The 20,246-nt window shown below is 34.9% G+C and overlaps 3 protein-coding genes across 7 annotated transcripts in view; all 3 read left to right on the top strand.

Moving 5' to 3' along the window:
- Positions 1-7,340, top strand: part of LOC140059613 (uncharacterized) — a 32,840-nt gene extending 25,500 nt beyond the window's left edge. The window contains exons 18-25 of one of the 3 annotated variants that reach the window (XR_011847235.1): positions 56-411; positions 781-852; positions 1,343-2,650; positions 3,218-3,504; positions 3,596-3,789; positions 4,241-4,359; positions 4,586-5,273; positions 5,400-7,340. Coding sequence is in view for 2 of the 3 variants with exons in the window: in XM_072105591.1 (XP_071961692.1) it covers positions 56-411; positions 781-852; positions 1,343-2,650; positions 3,218-3,504; positions 3,596-3,789; positions 4,241-4,359; positions 4,586-4,945 (2,696 nt within the window). In the remaining variant the exon portion in view is untranslated. Of the gene's footprint in view, positions 1-55; positions 412-780; positions 853-1,342; positions 2,651-3,217; positions 3,505-3,595; positions 3,790-4,240; positions 4,360-4,585 lie in introns of all 3 variants that reach the window. The other 2 variants (XM_072105591.1, XM_072105592.1) reach the window with 2 other exon arrangements.
- Positions 7,341-8,425: 1,085 nt separating this feature from the next.
- On the top strand, positions 8,426-11,828 carry LOC140059239 (uncharacterized). 3 transcript variants are annotated; one of them, XM_072105104.1, is made up of 5 exons: positions 8,426-8,623; positions 9,286-9,473; positions 10,129-10,274; positions 10,695-10,907; positions 11,498-11,828. In XM_072105104.1, the coding sequence occupies exons 2-5, from the start codon at positions 9,295-9,297 to the stop codon at positions 11,572-11,574; spliced, it is 615 nt and encodes a 204-aa protein (XP_071961205.1). In that variant the 5' UTR covers positions 8,426-8,623; positions 9,286-9,294; the 3' UTR covers positions 11,575-11,828. The 3 variants fall into 3 exon arrangements, with proteins under 3 accessions (XP_071961205.1, XP_071961207.1, XP_071961206.1); XM_072105106.1 differs by having other exon boundaries at positions 8,426-8,619; XM_072105105.1 differs by lacking the exon at positions 8,426-8,623 and adding an exon at positions 8,627-8,705.
- Positions 11,829-12,321: 493 nt separating this feature from the next.
- On the top strand, positions 12,322-20,246 carry LOC140058608 (interleukin-1 receptor-associated kinase 4-like). Its single transcript, XM_072104291.1, has 10 exons — positions 12,322-12,509; positions 12,906-13,095; positions 14,976-15,121; positions 15,680-15,952; positions 16,497-16,642; positions 16,936-16,988; positions 17,157-17,381; positions 17,487-17,664; positions 18,369-18,593; positions 19,156-20,246. Exons 2-10 carry the CDS (start codon positions 12,917-12,919, stop codon positions 19,195-19,197), a joined length of 1,467 nt encoding a protein of 488 aa, XP_071960392.1. The 5' UTR covers positions 12,322-12,509; positions 12,906-12,916; the 3' UTR covers positions 19,198-20,246.

The raw sequence follows: 20,246 nt of genomic DNA on the forward strand, positions 1-20,246 counted from the left end.
AGCTTTAAACTATCGTAGATTTATACTATAATTTTAATTTATAAATTTTCTTTAGATACAATCACACCATTGAAAAAACGATGGCTAAGAATATCAGTAAATGATGAGCAGTCTGGTACAGTTGGCAGTGCCGCAACATCAGCGTCGTCTTCCCCCTTGCACCCATCCTCGGAAACCGATTATGTACCACCCTCTACATCAGCAGTGCTTAACGTCGATATCAAACCCGACATAAGCGTGGCAGATAATCTGCTTACGACCGTTTCATCTTCTTCATTGACGGAAACAGTTTCAGGAGAACCAAAGGAAGAGCCAAAAGAAATTAATAGCCAGTTAGATGTTGTAAATGAAATTGAAGGTACCGTACAGCCAAAGTGTGAATTACAGGAAGTGTGTCAACGACCTCATCAAGTAAGTTCATATTTGCGTCACTGAGACATAATTCAATCACAGACAGTTTTTTCGCGGTTATCTAATCCAAATCTAGATGCTTTCGTACCAAAAAGTCTCCGCTCTTTTTCAACAGGCCCCCTTAATCCTTAACGAAAACCTTGCACCCATTTCACAAAGCCAAACATTAACTTAGCTTGTATATGCCTCTGAGCTGAAACCAGTTGTAAATTTTCACAATTTTGTTGCCTCCCATTAATCTTTTGCTTTTTGTCCGTAATCATAACATTTATCTATTACCTATACATGTTAAAACTACTAATGTGATTGAGCTTATGTTTATATAACTGATTGTGTGCTGTGTTTTAATGTGCTTGTTTTTGTCTCTAGCTCATTCTATCTACCACTCAAGATGCCTGTGACCCTTTTAGGCCCCACCCCCTTGCATTGCCAGCTAAAAAGGTTAGCAGATCAAATTAAATTTTCTCTCTCTAACATTAATTACTAACAATTTAATATGATTCATGATCATGCACCAACATATTTGTATTCAAAAAATCTGCTATAAATAACAATAACAATTGATAATCTAGGGTCCATGGCATCATCTTAGCTTATAAATAGTGAAAAATCCTTCCTTAAATTTTTTTTTTCTGTATTATTACTGCTGATAATTTTACAATTATAGTTTGTTCAATAGTGGGGCTGTACCTTGGTGGTTAACGTACTTGCCTTCCAATCCCAAGGTCCAGTATTGTAATCCTGACCTAGTGCCAGGGTTGTAACTCTTTTAACTCCACTCCCTAAGCCTCAAATGAGACTTAGTTTATAAGCACGATAAATTATGAAATAGTTTATCCATCGTGTAATTGGCGAGTTTGTGTAAAAATTTTTTTTTTTTTTAAACTGTTGTCAGCTATATTTTTTAATTAAATTCTAATTTTTATTTCAGGATTGTCGGAAGAATTCGTCAATAGATAGTGGATTGTCTGTTACAACTCCGATGGAAATATCTGAAAATCTGAATTATTTTAACTCTGATAGTGTATATAGTATTGACCAAAATAAAGTTGTTAGCAGCTCTGAGAATAAGGTTGTTAATGTGCCAATTGACGGCAAACCCTCAACAACGCAGCTTGAGTCTGCCGTGAATAATGAACTCCTTACGGAGAAAAAGCCTTTAACTGAAGCTCTCCACATGCATTCCAAATATGACCAAAACAGGCCAAATGAACCTATAACACTAGAGACATCAGATCTCTCTGAAGGCAGGACTGTAGCCAAAGTTGAACTTGATAAATCGACGTCTTCTTCACACACAACCATGTGTTCAATAGCGTCTGGAGATGCTTCACAAACTGATCCTCTTGGTAGATCCGCTTCAGGTTTATCGGACCTCCAGCAGTCTTGGAGTTCTGTATCAGAATTTGCACAATCTAGTAATAGCATTAAAAGTCTGAATCTTATGGAAAAGGACCATTTGAACTCTGATAACATTGGAAAAACAATCCATGGATTAGACTTTACAATTGCTTCGCAAAGAGCACGCCATTTGTCCAGCTCCAGTGCAGTCAGCTGCCCCAATACGATCAGGACGTTAAATTTTGAATCGGCACAAAGGATTGGGACGGAATCTGCACGAAGTTCTCTTGATGACCAAATAGGACCACAGAGTTACGCTTCTCCTAAAAAACGTGCTCTCCTTTTAATGCGGGATTCGGAGAACTTGCTGACGCAATTTTCAGCTGGATGGCGCGATAGCTTGTCGGATGCAACAGAAAATGAAAATAAAATGCTAACAAATAATTTAGGCGAGAAAGAGAATAGTGGTAAGCTTTTATCAACAACTGGTGCTTCTCTGGACGCTAGTACTGGACCTAGATTGCCAAGTGGTCAGTCTTCAGGCCTAACTGCAGGCAGTGTGCCGCTTCCGGTATCTAATCCCGCGGGAAGTGTTATTGTACCGCAAACTGTACCTTCTGAAACTGTTCATGGACCACAACCTGCACTCCATTCTACAGGCAGTGCTCCACAACAAAACGCTGGACAAGTAACACCAGCCACCACTGGTTTACAGACTCCTGGTATGCTAGGACTCCAGCAAACCATTAATAGTGGAATGCTAGCACAGACATCGCCACAACCTCTAGGGAGTTCTAACACTCCCCCATTGGTGCAGGCTGGTGGACTGACATCAACGGATGGTGTACTGCCAACTGGTGGCCAATCACCAGTAGCAGTACCTGCTGTGAAGAAAAAGGTTTGTATACACTATGAGTTCTAAGTCTTATAAGTAACTCTGTTAGAAACAGCTGTATAATTCTGTGTCTATACTTTCTATACTGTATTAGAATATTTGCGTACATAGAAGTTCTGTAGTTTGAGGCTATGTTCTATACTGTATTAATTAAAGGTGTCTACCCCTTGTTTAGCGTATTACAAGATTACACTGACATCTTCCAAAGTAGTCAAATTCTTGCCTGTCCATGCAATGATGGGTAGGGCCAATGCTTTGGTAAAGAAAATAATTTATCTCATAATTTTAAATTGAATTCTATTACTACTAAATTCAGTTCGAATGAGATTAACTTACATTTTTGTACCCCTGTTTAATAAGGATTGTAGACTGTATATTTTATTGTGATATCTGAACTTTTTGCTTGTAGTTGATGTGGCACATTAGTTGACATGCTTACATACAACAAGTGACTGGGTTCGGGTCTTGTCATAGTACCAAACAAGTTTTTTATTTATTACCAATCGCAACACACTGTTATGTTCGAAACGGAAGCATCATTTGTTTTAATATTACTTTATTGTACTACAGGTGTCACTGTGTGAGTATCGAAAACGCAAGATAACGACAAAGCCGATGCAAACATCCTCCGAGCCTTCAACGCCGGTCAAATCTATAACGTCATCTTTAAGCAAATCGTCTGATAGTACACCTGTAAAGGCACCAGCGACACTGCCCACCTTACCTCTGTTTGATACACCTCCGCCAGTGGAAAAGGACATGACGGGGAAGGGACTACGCTTAAGCACGGAAGCCGAAAAGGCTATTTCTTCGTTCACATCGTTATTGAAAGATACCGGCGAGGTTGAGACCAAGAGGTGGGTAACATTCAACTATTACACGATTTTAAGCAGAAATTTATCAGTTAGACAAAATAAATACTCCTATATTTTTTTCTTGTTTACTTAGGCCATCTGCACCTGCAGAGAGTGCTGTTAGTCAGTATAAGGGGTTGAGCGAGAAAATGTCTCGTATCGGTCCTAACCACAGTTTAAAGCGTGCACGTTCACCTGAGCCTCCGCCTCCACCGCCAAACAAGAAGCCTACATTGCAGCTGCACATACCGCCCCCTCCTCCTCCAAAAACGAAGGCAGATCCAAGAGGTAAGAATGATTATTTAATAATGGGTGAGTCGGATAGGGCTAAACAAACATATTGCACCACAGTGACAAAATACAGTATTTATTGCGTTTTTCTTTATGTATTCAGTGTAGCTTGTGATAATCATGATAGGCTTACGCCTATTTCTCGATATAAAAGACATCTTCAATTAATGCTGTGCAGGGAGACATAACCAAACGAAATAACATAGCGCGGCGAACATATTTTCGGAGGACAAGTTATTCTTTTCTTAAACGGACGGTCGTATGGACATTATTTTCACTGTAAAATTTTCTTAAAAGCACTAAATGATTTTTTTTCATATAAAAATTGATTTATGTTATTTCGCTGCACAGCATTGAACCGATCGAAGATGTTCTCCGTATCGTGAAAACTGCGTATTGTCAGAGTTTTTGCATCATTTTAATTTGTAAACATTTTGTCATCATACAGTTGCCTTTAATAGTGCAGATTCTACACCTCCATTTGGCAGACATAACAGTTATCAAGCTAGTCCAGTGGCGTCTGCTGCGACGCGGAACAATCCAGTGATTCAAATGTATCAACAACAGGTTAGTAAATGTATTATCTCACTAGCCCAGGGCTTGAGCTTGTTGATTTTGTACTAGCCCAAGGCATAAGCTGGTATGTTTAGTACTTGCCCGGTGTAAAACTACTAAAGGAAAAGTCCTGTTTCAAAAGACTGATATGTATACTGCTGGTTGAAATTTAAAAAGCTTTCTTTTTGTAATAAGCAGAATGATATTTGTATATTGTAATGTTTTTTCTATTTTGTAGGGTCAACAGTTTCACGCAGCATCATCCTCATCACCCAGAGGCCACCAGACCAGCTTGAATTTTCCTGTAAAGCCATCTCATCCAAGCCCAGTCAACTCGACCCAGCCTAGCACATACCCGGGCTACCACGAGCAAGGCACTCCCACACCAAAACACCCAGGTCATCCCCCTTCACAGCAGTACTATGGTGATGGTTATCAGTTGTATCCGCAGCAGACGTCAAACGTACCGCCACCACCAGCTGCTCCTCAGGGTGTGAACTTTCAACAGCAACAGCGTCCTCAACTCGCAAAGCCACCGTTTCCAAAGCAAGCCTACGGCCATAGTTACTCTCCACGACGTGGGTATTACAAATCGTAGGAAACGGTTTGTGTATCTTTGTCTCACTGCAGCTGACCAGAATATTCTCGCAACTAAGAATGGCACCTGTATGTACAGTAATAATACTGTACAATACAGGCTTTCAAAGCTGGATACTGCTAAGGTTGTCACCAGTATGTATACAGTAATAATACTGTACAATACAGGCTTTCAAAGCTGGATACTGCTAAGGTTGTCACCAGTATGTATACAGTAATAATACTGTACAATACAGGCTTTCAAAGCTGGATACTGCTAAGGTTGTCACCAGTATGTATACAGTAATAATACTGTACAATACAGGCTTTCAAAGCTGGATACTGCTAAGGTTGTCACCAGTATTTGTACAGTAATAATAATACTGTACAAAACTAGACACTGCTAAAATTGTCACTGGTACGTGTAAGGTAATAATACTTTACAATACTAGCTTTCAAAACTGGATACTACTAAGATCGCCACCAGTATTTGTACAGTAATAATACTATACAAAACTGGACACTGCTAAGATTGTCACCAGTATGTGTACAGTAATAATACTGTACAATACTGGCTTTCAAAACTGGATACTGCCAAGATTGTCACCAGTATGTGTACAGTAGTAGCACTGTGTAATACTGGCTTTCAAAACTGGATACTGCCAAGATTGTCACCAGTATGTGTACAGTAGTAGCACTGTGTAATACTGGCTTTCAAAACTGGATACTGCAAAGATCGCCACTAGTATGTGTACAGCAATAATACTGTAAAAAAAACTGGACCTTGCTAAAGATTGTCACCAGTATGTGTACAATAATAATACTGTACAATACTGGTGTTTAAATACTTTTAATTTACAGTATGGTGTTAAAAACTGGAAGTTGTTACTGTACAGTATTTGAAACTGTTAAGATTGGCACCGGTATTTGAACAGCAATGCTGTACTTCCATCTAATACACAATAAAAACAATGATAAATGATTGGCACCGGTATTTATACAGTAATACAGTACTGTACTACTAACACTATATTTGTTCATAAATTAGTATAAATAATTTGTTTTCCCCTGTTACTGGTGATCAGGTTTTTAGTGTAATTTGTATTCATGTTTTTATTTCTGTAGTATTATTTTCATCATGTTTTTGTAATTTTCTTTTGTTGAATCTTAGATAAACTTTTACATTGTAGTTTTATAGAGATTTATTTGTGCATAGTTTTAAATGATTTTATTTGATAGGTTAAATTGAGTGAACTATTCGTAATTCGTATATATGCAATAAAAAAATGTATATTTAAATAACACTAAACCATGGTCACAATTGTGGGAATTTTATTTTATCTTTGAAGAACGAAGCAACTTTACAAACAAACCAGTGTTGTTTCATGTACAGTATCTTGTACAACGCTAATTTTTCCTTCGCATAAGGCTTTTGCGTAAATGTTAGCGTTTTTCGGCCAGGTTAGAGTTCAATTCAGATTGGTGAAGCGTGCGGTTAAAAAGCTTTGCGGAGAAATCTACTATTTTAAGTCTTGTTGAATAATGATTGCGTATTCAAATAGGATGATGATGATAAATTTAGTCCGTTTGTGCATAGTTAGCTAAATTCCATTTTTGTATTGCATAGTTGTAGTGACGTTAGTATAAATAAAAGAATAGCTGTAGCCTTTGTATTCTGATTGCCTGTAAATAAACTTCGTTTGTATTGTCTTTTTAATTGTTCCATTGCCTCTTTGATGTAGGGGTTTGTGGGTAATTTAGGGGACTGGGGGATTGGGGTTGGGAAAAGAGGGTGTTGGGATAAATATTTAAGGGTGGGAAAAAGTGGAGAGAGTATAAAGATAAAAACAAATTTAATGGAAAAAGTTTAGGGAATAATAATAATAGGAAAACTGAAATCAATTTTATTAAAATGGGAAATTTATTTTAAGAATATTTAACCATATTTTGGGTGCAGGAAATGTCAGTAAAGAATTAGGCTTCAAATGAGAACAATAATTCATGCATTTTATGGTTCAGATTACAAACATAATGATTAGAACCATATTAACAGAGACTTAACAAAATGTTACTTTAATAGAGGTGTTAAAATAAAAGTTCCTTTAATAGAGGTTGTCCCCTAAATAGAGGTGTTAATTTAATCTGAACATCTAATACTTGAAATTGAATCAATTATACTTTGTTTAATTTCATGATTTTATGTATATTTTTATTTAATCGTTCTGTGACTGGATAGATTGTCTTTTCATGCATTTTAATTTCATAAACATAGTATCATTTATATGGGGTTAAATATTAAATTCTGTTAGGTCAGAATACAGGAATGAGTTGGGCCGTTAGCCTATTCAATATTTGATACCAAAACCAATTGTAAATGTATTTAAAAATTAAGCTTGATTAAATACAATAGCACTAGGCATGTATGTTGTGTTTGTTTTGTGGTATAATCTTTAACAATTTTAGTTGTATACTTGTACAAATGATGAATTGTTTAAGCTTGGTTCCCACTAGAACGTAACGCAAGGACGTAAACGCAACGCAAGCGTTTTAACCAATGACAAGCGAAGTTATAGGCAGTTGGCAAGCACAAGCGAATAAGCCATCGCTTGTGATTGATCAATTCACTTGCGTTGCGTTACGTCTTTGCGTTGCGTCGCTAGTGGGAACCACGCTTTATGAGTAGAATGATGAAAATATTTGTTTTATTACATACCTAACATAACCAATTCAAATGAATCCATCTTGAATCGTTGTCATCGTTGGACTCCAGGGTAGTTATGGTCTTCACGCGCTACAGGTTTTCAAACATGGATCAGTCAACATTGTCAAAAAGCTTTCTTTCTTTCATTTATTTGGCATCTCAATAAATAACATTAAAAATACATCAATCAAGCTGGATGTTCAATAGTATACGTTTATTGTTCATTAGTGCAAAATAATGAACAGCACATGATGCGTAATTAACCAATGAAATGGCAAGAATACAATCAAGTGTGTTATAAAATTTAAACAAGTGTTTGAGTTGAAAGGGGAAAATATTTACGAGTCAAACAGAACAATATTTCAATACAGATATGTTTCAAGAAGAAAAATTCTGAATACTTTCAACAATCTGATCATTCATTAGTACCATTATATCGTTTTCGTTTCGTTTTTGTTTATTTATTTTTTCCACTCACATATATATATATATATAATTTACACAACATATATTAAATGTGGGTGGATGGAGGTCACAGGCAGGATATATGATTAACCAATCAAATGGAAAGAGAATACACTCAGGTGTGTTGTTATATGTATTTCACCGGTTTTTTTTAATAGCCTATGGAAAACAAAAGGTTTTAAAGTTAATTCTGTGAAAAAAACAATTTGTTTGCCAAGTTTTGTTAAATCATTTTTGAATATCTGTGCATAACTTAAAAATCAAAGGCAAAAAAAATGGACACCTTAGGGATCTAAAAAAGTGTAGGGAGACACATGAAAGTTCTAAATGGAATATGACTTCCTCTGTTTTTACTATCCACATTGTCCACTTTGGGCCTTTATACATTAATTACATCATACACCTTTAGAGGGGAAATCCTTAATATGCCTATTGTGTTTATATAATTATATATACCACATTCATATTCTTCCCATTACGGGTTTTACCCACATTTAATTGCAGCAGCAATCAGGGTGGTACTTTTTGAAGTAGGTAATTTGATATTTTTTTATGTAATTTCAACTTTATGAGAATAGGTTGATTTGAAGGCTTACTGTATTGTAGGGAGTAAAAAGTAAGGCATTTTTTGATAAAGAATTTGTTTCTCTAATAACATGCGTAACTTAATTAAATTATTATGTATTAATTGAGGCCTACCTGTATAATATACTTTAGCATAGAACATGTAGGCCTATGCACTTTTCTAGCCATGTTCATTTCATTGTATAAAAACATCTTGAATAACTTTCAGGGTTTGTTTTCAATCACACTGCATGCACTCCTATAGGGCTGGCTACAGTGGTGTAACATGGGGAGAAAAATACAATTATTAGACACTTATAGTTCCATTATGCTTAATGATAAGAGTTATTCATAGTACAGTACAAATAAATTTTCTTAAAATATTAACCAGGCATAGAAAGTCATGCCTTTTATTAAAATATAATTGAAGAAAACATTATATTAACTATTCAAATGCCATGGAATTTCCACCAAAAAAGGTTGAAAATTAACTCTAGTAAAAATGTATTATGCTCGACTACTAGAGTATAGGTGGATTCAAGGGGGGAAAGCCATCCTCTATTTCAAAATCCTGGATCTGTCACTTTAACAATTTAAAATGCTTATTAGAGTTTACGTTTCTTTTATTTTAGCTAATCATCATGGCTTCAAAAAGCGCATTGTCGCTGGACATGTTGATCAGATGTATGCCATATTCTTCACAGAAAATAATCTGTGACATGATGGATGTAGGTTCTGACAAAAACAACTGGGAGGCTTTAGCAGGATCAATTAAAGACCCAAAAACAAAAGAAAACAGATATTCACTATTAGATATACAGTAAGTTTCACTAATTCATTTGATGTTTGAGCACACCATTTGCTTGTTGAGTTGGTTTGTCAAAAAATCAACTACGTAACTTAATATCATTAATGTTTTTGTTAAATATGACATTTTAATGTTACAATAGTTATTGAATTCACAAAAAAAAACATATTTACCTGAAAACCCCATTGACTAGAATTCAGTTTTTTGTTCAATTTAACCATTATTTTATAAGTGAAACATTTGTTTTGATTTTTTTTGCTATTAAAGTGATTAACTTTATTAAAACTACAAAATTGCTTATTCAAAGTCTGATTTTATAATCTTCATTATTCAGTACATCCTTAAGTATGACCATTTCTGTTTTAAATCTCCAATTTCAAAAACCAATCTGAAAGGCATGAATGGAAAATGTTGCACAACATTTTATGATATTAAAAACATTTATTAAACACTTTTAACTGTAAGCCTATGAACAAATGATAATTGGGTATTTGTATTTTTCATTAAAAGTAAGTGCCTAGTATTTGCAAGTAAAAGAAAAACAATGTTTTAATGTTGATGATCATGATAAATTAATGTTGTGATTTTATCATAACCACTGAATGTGTTAAAACTGCAACCAAAGAAGAGACATATCTTGAATAACTTTCAAGGTTTTTTTTATTAGACATTTTGGTTTGGAGTTGAAACGGGATAAGAGCATGACAAGGGCAGTGTTGACAAACTGGGGAACTCAAGAAACAACTGTTCAGCAACTGTTTGAGGTTCTCGTAGAAATTGGCAGAAAAGATGTGATTACAGAAATTATGCCTGGTAAGTAACATAAAGGTTAGAGTACTAAGAGTGAAAATATCTTGTATAACAGGTTGTGAATAGCCTTTTTTATATAATGTTTGCTAGAAAATCATAACATTTAGCAAGGTTGAAAGAATTCCAAAATGTCAACACACAGAGTAATATGGAGGACTGTTAACAAAGAACAGAAAACTAAGAATAGATAATTTCTAATTTTAAAGATATCAAGGGCAGAATTGTATTGTATAGGAAGGGTTTTGATTTTAGCAATTTGTTACGTGCAATTATGAAAAGGAATGTTGCCTGTTTCGTTTTTACTTGCGAGTGAGTTGACCATACTTTGTACTCTAAGAAACAGGAGTAATCTACTGCAGTATATATTGTAAAGTTTTCTGGAGATTATTTTCTTAATATTTTTTATATATATATACGGTATAGATTACAACCAGAAAACCCAAAAACAACTGGTGAAGCAGAATCCACATCATCTGCTAGGTGAGCCTCAAGTTGGCAGGAATAAGATCCACACTACAAGCATTGAAGCAGGCCTGAAAGAGATGACTATTAGCGGTGACACTCAAAGCCCCTTGAGCATGGTAACAACAGCCACAGTGAAGGCAGAAAAAATACAAACTATGGACACAAAACAAGGTACTGTATAGTAGATGTAAAGGTGGTTCCCACTAGCGACGCAACGCAAGGACGTAACGCAACGCAAGTGAATTGACCAATCACAAGCGATGGCTTATTCGCTTGTGATTGCTAACTGTCCATAACTTCGCTTGTCATTGGTTAAAACGCTTGCGTTGCGTTTACGTCCTTGCTTTACGTTCTAGTGGGAACCAAGCTTAACTTGTGGCCAAATTTGAAAAGATCTAGCAACCTAATACGGTCTGTCAACAGGTAGACAACAAATACTGTACTCAGTAATACAAGTAGGATTTACCTCAAAATTTATTATTAGTATTATTATAAAGTAGTATAGAAAAAACTTTCAAATCATGTAATCAAACTTATTAGTGAGCCATCTATTATGAATCATATGGTAGATTTACTTAAATACACAACCACAAAAAAATATCTTTAATTTTATTCAGAGTTTGTTTGATAAGAAAAGGTTTAATGTTATTGATTGTAAATGTAACTACAAAAAGTCTTAATTAAATATAGTGTACTTTTTCAGTAGCATTCTAAAAGACAAATAATTAAATATTCATTTCTATAATAAATCAAATTTACAGAGCAACTGGAAACACAGAATCTACGAAAGAAAAGTACGTGGCAAGGACATTGCGCAACTTATAGCATGAGCATTTAAATAACCATGCCTAGTACGAAGCAATCGTCAGTGTCAAGTTAAAGCAGTATCATCAACCGACATGCACACAATAGCAATCTTTGTTTCTCACAGATTTCCTCATATTTATCGTTTAAAAATTAATTATTTTTAGTATATAACAAAGTGGCTTAGAATTCCATCTATGCTTGTAAATGCTTATATCATTTTTTGAAGTAAATCTATTTTTTAACCTGTTGTGATCATTTTATATTTTTTATATACAGTACTTGTTTTCTGACAATAAAGTTGAATATTATGATTCGAACTCTGTTCAAACAGTGAATTTTGTTGTGAATAATATTATAGTATTTTGCAAAGAACGTTCGTTGAGTTTTTGCACTCTTTGTGTTCATAATCAGTGTACAATGTCCCGCATAACTGGCTCAGCCTATATATTGTGTTAGTTCTGCGGTACATTTAACTTGAAACCTGAGCTACGCACAACAAGATCTAATAAGATCGAAACAGTACTGTCTGCAGATTGGATATTTATATATATATTTTAAATTGTGGGTGGAAAGATTTACCAAATTTGTTGTGGAAAAAATGCGGCCTATACTATGTAAACTTTTTACCAATCGAAAAGCATGTGCTTTGCTTACTGATCCGCGCATGCGTCATGCTGACACTTGCCGTATGGATGGAAAATGTAATAAATTATGATTACGTCAATTCTGGGCCTTCGTACATTGATTACGTCATTGTACAGTTGTTTTTTATTTACAAAGGGATAAAACCCGGAAGTTTGTGTTTTTTCCTCACACACGTCCGCTAAACTAAGTATGTGCGGTGCTTATGATGCTGCTACTTTAGGCCTAGCTACTCATCATATTTGTTGATCCAACAAAGGTTGTCATTCTTTAATGCGCTGTTGAAACCAGCAGAAGATACGTTGTGCGTGTTACATTCTCCATGTAAGTTGTTTATTTCAAGTAGTAGTAGCGGCAGGCTATACATAGGCCTAGCAGTATAGCTAGGCCTACAGCAGCTGTAAACATTTTTCGTACCCTAAAAAACTATCATACCTCCCCACGACCACAGGGCTTTGAAAATAATAGCGGGCCTAACTCTCCGAGGCTTGCTGTCATTACCTGTGTACGGGCTATGTAATAATATTTTGTAATATTCTTTGTAAATCCATTAAGGTTAAATTCATTTATTTGCTCTTCATTTTTCATTTAAACTGAGAACCATCTTATATTTTTAAATTATATTATACATTTTCCTTCAAATGTATTAACAGACATTTTGTTTTAAAATGATCAGTTTAATTTGATAAAAAATAAATCTTGATTTATCATTTTTATTAGCCGACGTCATTATGCCTCTAAAAAATAAATTGTTGCCGGACATGTTGATACGGAAGATGCCGTTTGGTCCACGCCGGACCATCTGCCGGCATATGGACATAGACTCAAACACTAACAACTGGGAGGCTTTAGCAGGGTCGATAATTGACCCCAGAACCAATTCCAACAGATATTCAATGAATGATATTGAGTGAGTTTTAAAATAATTATTGGTAGTGTATAATATAGCGTTTTATATCCTTTTAGACCGGGCGCCCGGAAGATTTATTCATGTGAAAAGATACAAAAGGTTTGATGATGTAGTTAGGTGCGTATTAGGGTGAGATGCAATATTCGACATTGCTGCCGGGTCACAGCCTGTACATAGGGCCTGTGGGGATCATAACATAGGGGGGTAAAAATGCATTTATTCATGTGAAGCAATACAAGGATAAACTTTTTTGGATATCATTCGCAGTGGGCTACTAATGATTACATCACCAATGACAGCAACTTTATCCTGTACGGGGCGCCAAACAGCAACATTTGAGGGTCACGCCCAAATGGGTTTATTCATGTGAAGCGATACAAGGTTGAATCTTTTTTTAATGGCAGCAGTACATATTGGGGATGACAAAAACACCAATGACAGCAACTTTATTCTGTACATAAGCTCAGACAGCAGCCCTAAAGGTCCGCAGTTTCCCCCTATTCGGCTATATACTCGGCGCGTATGTCGTCTTATGGCGTTCAGCTGAGTTAGAAATACGTGATACGGACTCGGACTGACAATAAATACACAGTAGAATGATAAAACAATAAATAAAGAGAGCAGTTGTTTGCTGTACCAAATCATCAAACATCAAACTCTTAGGAACTCGCCCAAAATGTGTTTATCCATGAAGTATGAATCATTTTTAAAAAAAATGTTGTTTTTTTCACTTTATCCGGTACACAGCAGCTCAAATGCCCGAGGCTCCATTCGTGATCAACAATGTCGATAATACAAACACATTCACGATAACGAGTGACTTTTATTTTATAATTGAAATATATCTTTATTTTGGAATAATAAATAACACCAACAAACACTTAACTAACAGCAGATTTGTATTTTAGGGTAACATTTTGAACAATCAATTTTATATCAAAATCATTATTTCGATCAAAATAATATAATTTAAGAATATTTTTCAGATAAACTAAATAATTACACTCATAATGATCGACACCGGTACCTATTATTGTACATTATTATTATAACTCGATTTAAATATTGTTTTAATTACACACTAGACACTATAGTGATATGTCTATATGAAAGAAGGCAACGAAATTTAAATTTGCAACATTTTTTAACATAACATAACATAATAGTAAAGTAAATAATAGTTCGAATTCAACATAATTAGTAGCCCACTGCGAATGATATCCAAAAAAGTTTATCCTTGTATCGCTTCACATAAATAAATGCATTTTTACCCCCCTATGTTATGATCCCAGCAGGCCCTATGTACAGGCTGTGACCCGGCAGCAATGTCGAATATTGCATCTCACCCTAATACGCACCTAACTACATCATCAAACCTTTTGTATCTTTTCACATGAATAAATCTTCCGGGCGCCCGGTCTATTTAGTGTGAAGTACTGTATACACTCATCAGAAATATCTGAAGAAGAATGAAATACAAACAGGTAAAAGCCTATGTACGCAAAATTTGTCAAATAACACTTGGTTCCTACTTGACGCAACACAAGTTACAATTCAGGTGATCCATTATTTGCAGTGCACATCTGTCAAGCTTAAAGGCCCATTCACACTAATACAATAACGATGGACGATAACTAGATAAATATTTGTTTATGTTTATATTGTTACAAGTTTTAACACACGCTTAGTTTTTCCCAGAGTAATGTTTTATAATACTGTGTAAAAAACACATTAGAAAGATATCGCTGTGTTATTTCAATACTTTTACATCTCTTCTCAACAAGTTAGCCTAGTTATTTCAACAACAAAAAATTATTTTAACTGATATGAATGAAGTTTTGTTTAAAATTAATTTCTATGGCCCTTTTTTCTCTTTTAAGAAATTTTCGCTTAGAATTGAGAAAAGGCAATAGTATTACAGAAGCAGTTTTGCGAGATTGGGGAACACAAGAAACAACAGTTGAACAACTTTTGGAGGTTCTCTTTGAGCTTGGCAGACATGATGTGATCTCAGATATCATGCCTGGTAAGGTATAAATATGGTGACCCAGCAAGGACTAAATGAATAGTATCATTTTGTTTAGTGTCATACTGTAGGCAACACGTGCCCTATGGCCCAGCGAGGTATAATCCTGATCTTGTAGATTTTTATAATGATTGTGATATTTTTGTGAATAAACATCATCTAAAATGTTTGATTGATTTTTTAGAATATGCTGTGATATTTTTTTAGAAACGCCTGTGTCATAGGTCATAAATCTAACCTAACTAGCATAGTATAAGCACATGTGACACTGTATTTGCCAATGATACAGAACAAATCATGTTGAGATACTGTACAGTACAGAGAATCTGCGTTTGATAATCTAAAACTAACTCCGAAAAATGTTAGGCAAGCCATTATTATTCTATATTTAAAAATGTTCATCTTGAGGAATGCCAGAAAGCTAGTCTTCCAGATATTTAGGTCGGATCATTTCGTTTAACTGATTCCTCTCCATTGTAATTGAACTCTGACCCTGATTTGGACAAAGTTTACACCACACATAATTTATTAGTATACTGAACAACTTTTTAATTTCAGAGTATTTGGAACCGAAGACAGTTGAAATAGCCAGTAATCCCCATGCAAGCTTTGAGATTGTCGGGGAGCACGGAGAGCCACCAATCGGCAAGGATGTGGACGACGTCACAACCAGTAGCATTGAAAAGGGCATTGCAGATGTGAAGATAGATAATACTACCAGTCAGCTTACTCCAAGTCAATCAAGCACAGCGGAACAACCGCAAGGGACTACAACCGTAGTCAAATCGTCCGAAACTGTACAGATAATGCTTAAAGCAAGTGAAGAAGGAGGTATATGTAACATATATATAATTTATATAAACTTAATTTATTCACAAGACTGACGTGCAGTACAACTTGTTCAATCAATATTGATATTAACACCATATAAATCGCACAAATTCAACATTTTGCAGAGAATAAAATTGCCAGTAAGCACTCATTACGCCATAGACTGTGGCCTTTTCATAAAGGCCTTTGACAGTCATACAGCCCGCACAGAGATTTTTCCCTTTTTCTTTCAACCACTGCACCACTTTATTTCTCATGACTACAGTACTGCTGTATATATATTTTTTATTAAATTTTATTGATTGTTCAATTTTTATATCTTTGTATTTTCATTGTTTCACTTCTATATGGAGAGCCATCTTGATAGTGCTTTGCACTCATGGCAATCTTCAGGGTGCTGCACTGCTGTTTTTTGTTATATATGTTTGTGTCTGAAAATTGATTAAACTAAAATAAATAAATAATCTGCAATATGGTCTGGAATATTAAATAGCGTACCCTCTGTTTTTTTGCTCTGTTTCTGAGTGCTAAATTATTTTTCTAGTGATGGATATCTGTTATTTTTCGTTGAAAACCATAACATCTAACTTTAATGAAAGAAGGAAACTTGGAGAGGGTGGTTTTGGGTCGGTGTATCTAGGAAGGTTACCAAAAAATGGCGAAGATGTTGCAGTTAAAGTTTTAAAAGAAGTAAGAAATAATTAATTGTGATATTGGTGTGTCAGTGGTTAACATGTTTGCTTGTCAATCTCAAGGTTCTGGGTTTAGATCCCGGGTTGTTACACTATCCAGTATAAAGCAGTCCATGGTGGTGCCACATCGGACCATACTAGCATTCCTGTGGTTGTGTCAACTTTACATCGTTATTTACCTGATAACCCTAATATCATTAGTTCAAATCTTTCAAAGTCAAAATACCACAATACCATTACTAGGTACCGTGTTTATTGTGTGACGAATTTGTTTGTTTAATTTATTTTCAGAAAGAAGAAAAGCATAAAAGTCAGTTCAAAAATGAATTAAAACATTTATCAAGGTATGTTCATTAAGGATCATGCCAAATTATTGCCGATGTTATGGCTACTACGGTTCCATTGTCTTAACCGTTTAGCCACTCACTCACTTGTTTTAACCAATTTCTTGTTCTCCTTGTTTTGTGGTCATGACAATAAAGTTTTATCTTATCTTATCTTTTTTTTTTCAGTCTTAGCCACAAAAATATTCTTCCCCCAATGGGTTACTCATTTGATGGGCCTGCATACTGTCTTGTGTATCACTTCATGCCAAATGGTTCCCTGGAAGACTGCCTTAGGAACTCCACACCAGATAAATGTCTCCCGTGGAAGTTAAGACTTTCCATTGCTACGGATATTGCTCTCGGAATAGAATATTTACACAGTAAACACATTATCCATAGAGATATAAAAAGGTTAGTATATAAACTTTTCTACTCCGAGAGTTTTAATATATTTTCCCGCATGGGTGATTGTTATTATCATTAATCTTTTATATGTTGTTAATGTATTTTATCTAGTGCAAATGTCTTATTGGATGCGAATTTTGTTGGGAAGGTCGCTGACTTTGGTTTGGTACGAAACATTGGTAACAAAACACATGTGACAAAGGTGATCATTGGTAGTCCGGTGTACATGTGTCGGGAAGCCTTCCAGGGAGACGTATCACCCACCGTTGACGTCTACAGCTATGGAGTGGTAGGTTTGATTAAAGCTATGTTCACGTTTGTTTAGTTTCACAAAACAAAGATGCCGCCGTTCAATCCTGTATATGGTTTTTCATTATTTAACAACATGGTGCCGTCTTCCAATCCGTGAAACAGAACAAGTATAGTGAATGTAGGTTGTAGTCTGTATATATAGTCGATTATATACGACTTATATCCTTTTGACACTGCATAAATTCTACAACAAATCTTGATCTTCCCATTAATTGCACGTTTTCGTACATGCATTCGATAACCTTGCAAAAGTATTGTTGTAATGTTTGGTTGCTATTTGATCATGTTGCATCTATTGTGAATATTCAGGGCACGTACACACATGGACAGTAACAACCCAGAGCAAAAAACAGACCTATTTCTGTTGTGATCTTCTGGAGTCCTTAGTGGGTCATTTGTGTGTTTTCTGACCCCCAGTGGGTCATTAATGTGTTTTTCTGGGGACCCCTGGTGGGGCATTGTTGTGTGTTTATCTGGTGAGTCATTAGTGTGTGTTTTTCTGGGTCCCCGATGGGTGATTGCTGTTTTTTTCTTGGGCCCCCTGATCTGCTCGAATTAAATATGTATTGAATGCCGCCATGCATTATTTCAGGTTTTGTGTACATTTAGTGGTATACTGGTCTTTTAAAAAACACCAGTTTATCTTTAAACTCATAATATTAATTGTCTGTCTTCCGTTAGATTCTGCTCGAGTTAATAACCGGCCTTCCGGCCTCTGAGGTGCCAGAGACACAAGAAGACATCATAACATATTGCCAAACGAAAGTCGACGTGTGTCGAGACGAGTTATACAGCATTATAGATAAGTCTTTAGTGGAATATTGTACAGCAGATTTGGATAGCCTTTACAAATTAGCGGAAGACTGTCTAGAGCATAGAAAAGTTAAAAGGATAACAATGGAAAGGGTATGTGTTTATATAAGTCTATAAGTATATGTAACTTTGCCAAATGTCAAAGTTCAACTTGCCAGCCAGCTTCTACAGTACTAATTGTGCTGAGCAGTAACACCACCACCATCAACGACCACAGCCCAGTCTGAAGGTTATTTTAAGGTTTTCCTACCCAGCCTAATCTCATCACAGCACCCACGCAAAGAATCTGGATACCTTAAAGTACTGTTTAATTCCTTGTACACCATTCCTTGACGTTTGTTTTAGTAGTGTTGAAACTGTGACTTTCCAAGATGGTCATTATTTGTAAGTTTCGGAGGTGGAAACCCCTCCCCCTTATATTTCACAAATGAAAATGAGCTTGTCTTTAGTAGAATCTGTATCTATCCTCAGTGGAAACCGCCCGTCCGCTCCGCGCTTTGGGTAAATGGCCATAAGGAATAACATAGAATTTGAATTACTGTTACCACTCATCTGTGTAAATTGGCCTTTATCTGTAATCTATATATAATATAATAATGAACATAACAGATTAATATTTAATATTTAATATAGTTTTCTCATCTTCTTTACACAGCTATTGAGTGAAATAAAACAAATATCGAAATACGAAGGATGATGGAAACTTCAATAGGACAATAACATGTGGGATGTTTAAACTATCTAGATTCATTAACTCATTAGGATGTCTGTCTGCCTGTCCAACAGTAAGCACATCAAATCTTCAGAAGAAAAGCATTTTAAACTAAAGTATATTTTTGGTTAAGTTTAACAGTAGCTAAACCTAAAATTCACAAACAAATGGAAGAGAGTCACTCAATAGACGAAATAAATAAAATGAAATAAAATGACTAGCAAGGAAATTATTAGCTACAGAGGTGGAGTAGAATCAACTGGTTCATTATCCTGAATACAGTGAACCCCGTCCCATGTTGTAATCAATTCTGGACAATTAATTGAGGTACCAAATCCAAAAGTGGGATGCTGTATGTAAATTTATCTTAAAATCTAAATATAAAAATGTATAATATATTTTATTTTATCAATCCAATTGAATCATAATTGATATTATATCATATCATATATATTGTGTTCTGCGCATGTCAATAATGATATCGTAACCAGTTATGTCAAAAAATAGAAAGTCGAAATTTGGCCATTTTAAAAAAATATCTGTGTACTAATATTAAAGGGATTTTTATCCAAAACCAGTTATGTCAAAAAATAGAAAGTCGAAATTTGGCCATCACAGATATTTTCATGAATAAAAAAAAAATGGCCAAATTTCAACCCTTTTTTGGTTCTGCGCATGTCAATTATGATATAGTAACCAGTTATGTTGAAAAATAGCAATGTCAAAATTTAAAAAAAAAATTTAATTACCAATTATCGACCTTTTAATTTTTGATAAAATTCAACATGGTTTCTATGGCATAATAAGATGATGATAAGGCAATATATGGTCATATACAGCAATAATATCGCAAAATAATTGAATTTTTTTAAAAAATAATTTTTTTTTTAAATAGCCAATTTTAGACCATTATATTTTTCAACATAACTGGTTTCTATAGTAGTATAAGACGATGTAACATACAGCATAATAATTGAATTTTTTAAAATAGCAAAGTTCGATCATTTTATTGTTTGACAAAACTGGTTTCTATA

The sequence above is a fragment of the Antedon mediterranea genome, chromosome 9 (assembly GCF_964355755.1).
Source record: "Antedon mediterranea chromosome 9, ecAntMedi1.1, whole genome shotgun sequence".
NCBI lineage: Eukaryota > Metazoa > Echinodermata > Crinoidea > Comatulida > Antedonidae > Antedon > Antedon mediterranea.

Coding starts and splice junctions, on each gene's coding strand:
- LOC140059239 (XM_072105104.1), top strand. CDS start 9,295: ATGGCTTCAAAAAGCGCATTGTCGCTGGACATGTTGATCAGATGTATG. Junction 9,474..10,128: donor TATTCACTATTAGATATACA/GTAAGTTTCACT, acceptor TTTTTTTATTAG/ACATTTTGGTTTGGAGTTGA. Junction 10,275..10,694: donor GATTACAGAAATTATGCCTG/GTAAGTAACATA, acceptor TATACGGTATAG/ATTACAACCAGAAAACCCAA.
- LOC140058608 (XM_072104291.1), top strand. CDS start 12,917: ATGCCTCTAAAAAATAAATTGTTGCCGGACATGTTGATACGGAAGATG. Junction 15,122..15,679: donor GATCTCAGATATCATGCCTG/GTAAGGTATAAA, acceptor TTTTAATTTCAG/AGTATTTGGAACCGAAGACA. Junction 16,643..16,935: donor CAGTTAAAGTTTTAAAAGAA/GTAAGAAATAAT, acceptor ATTTATTTTCAG/AAAGAAGAAAAGCATAAAAG.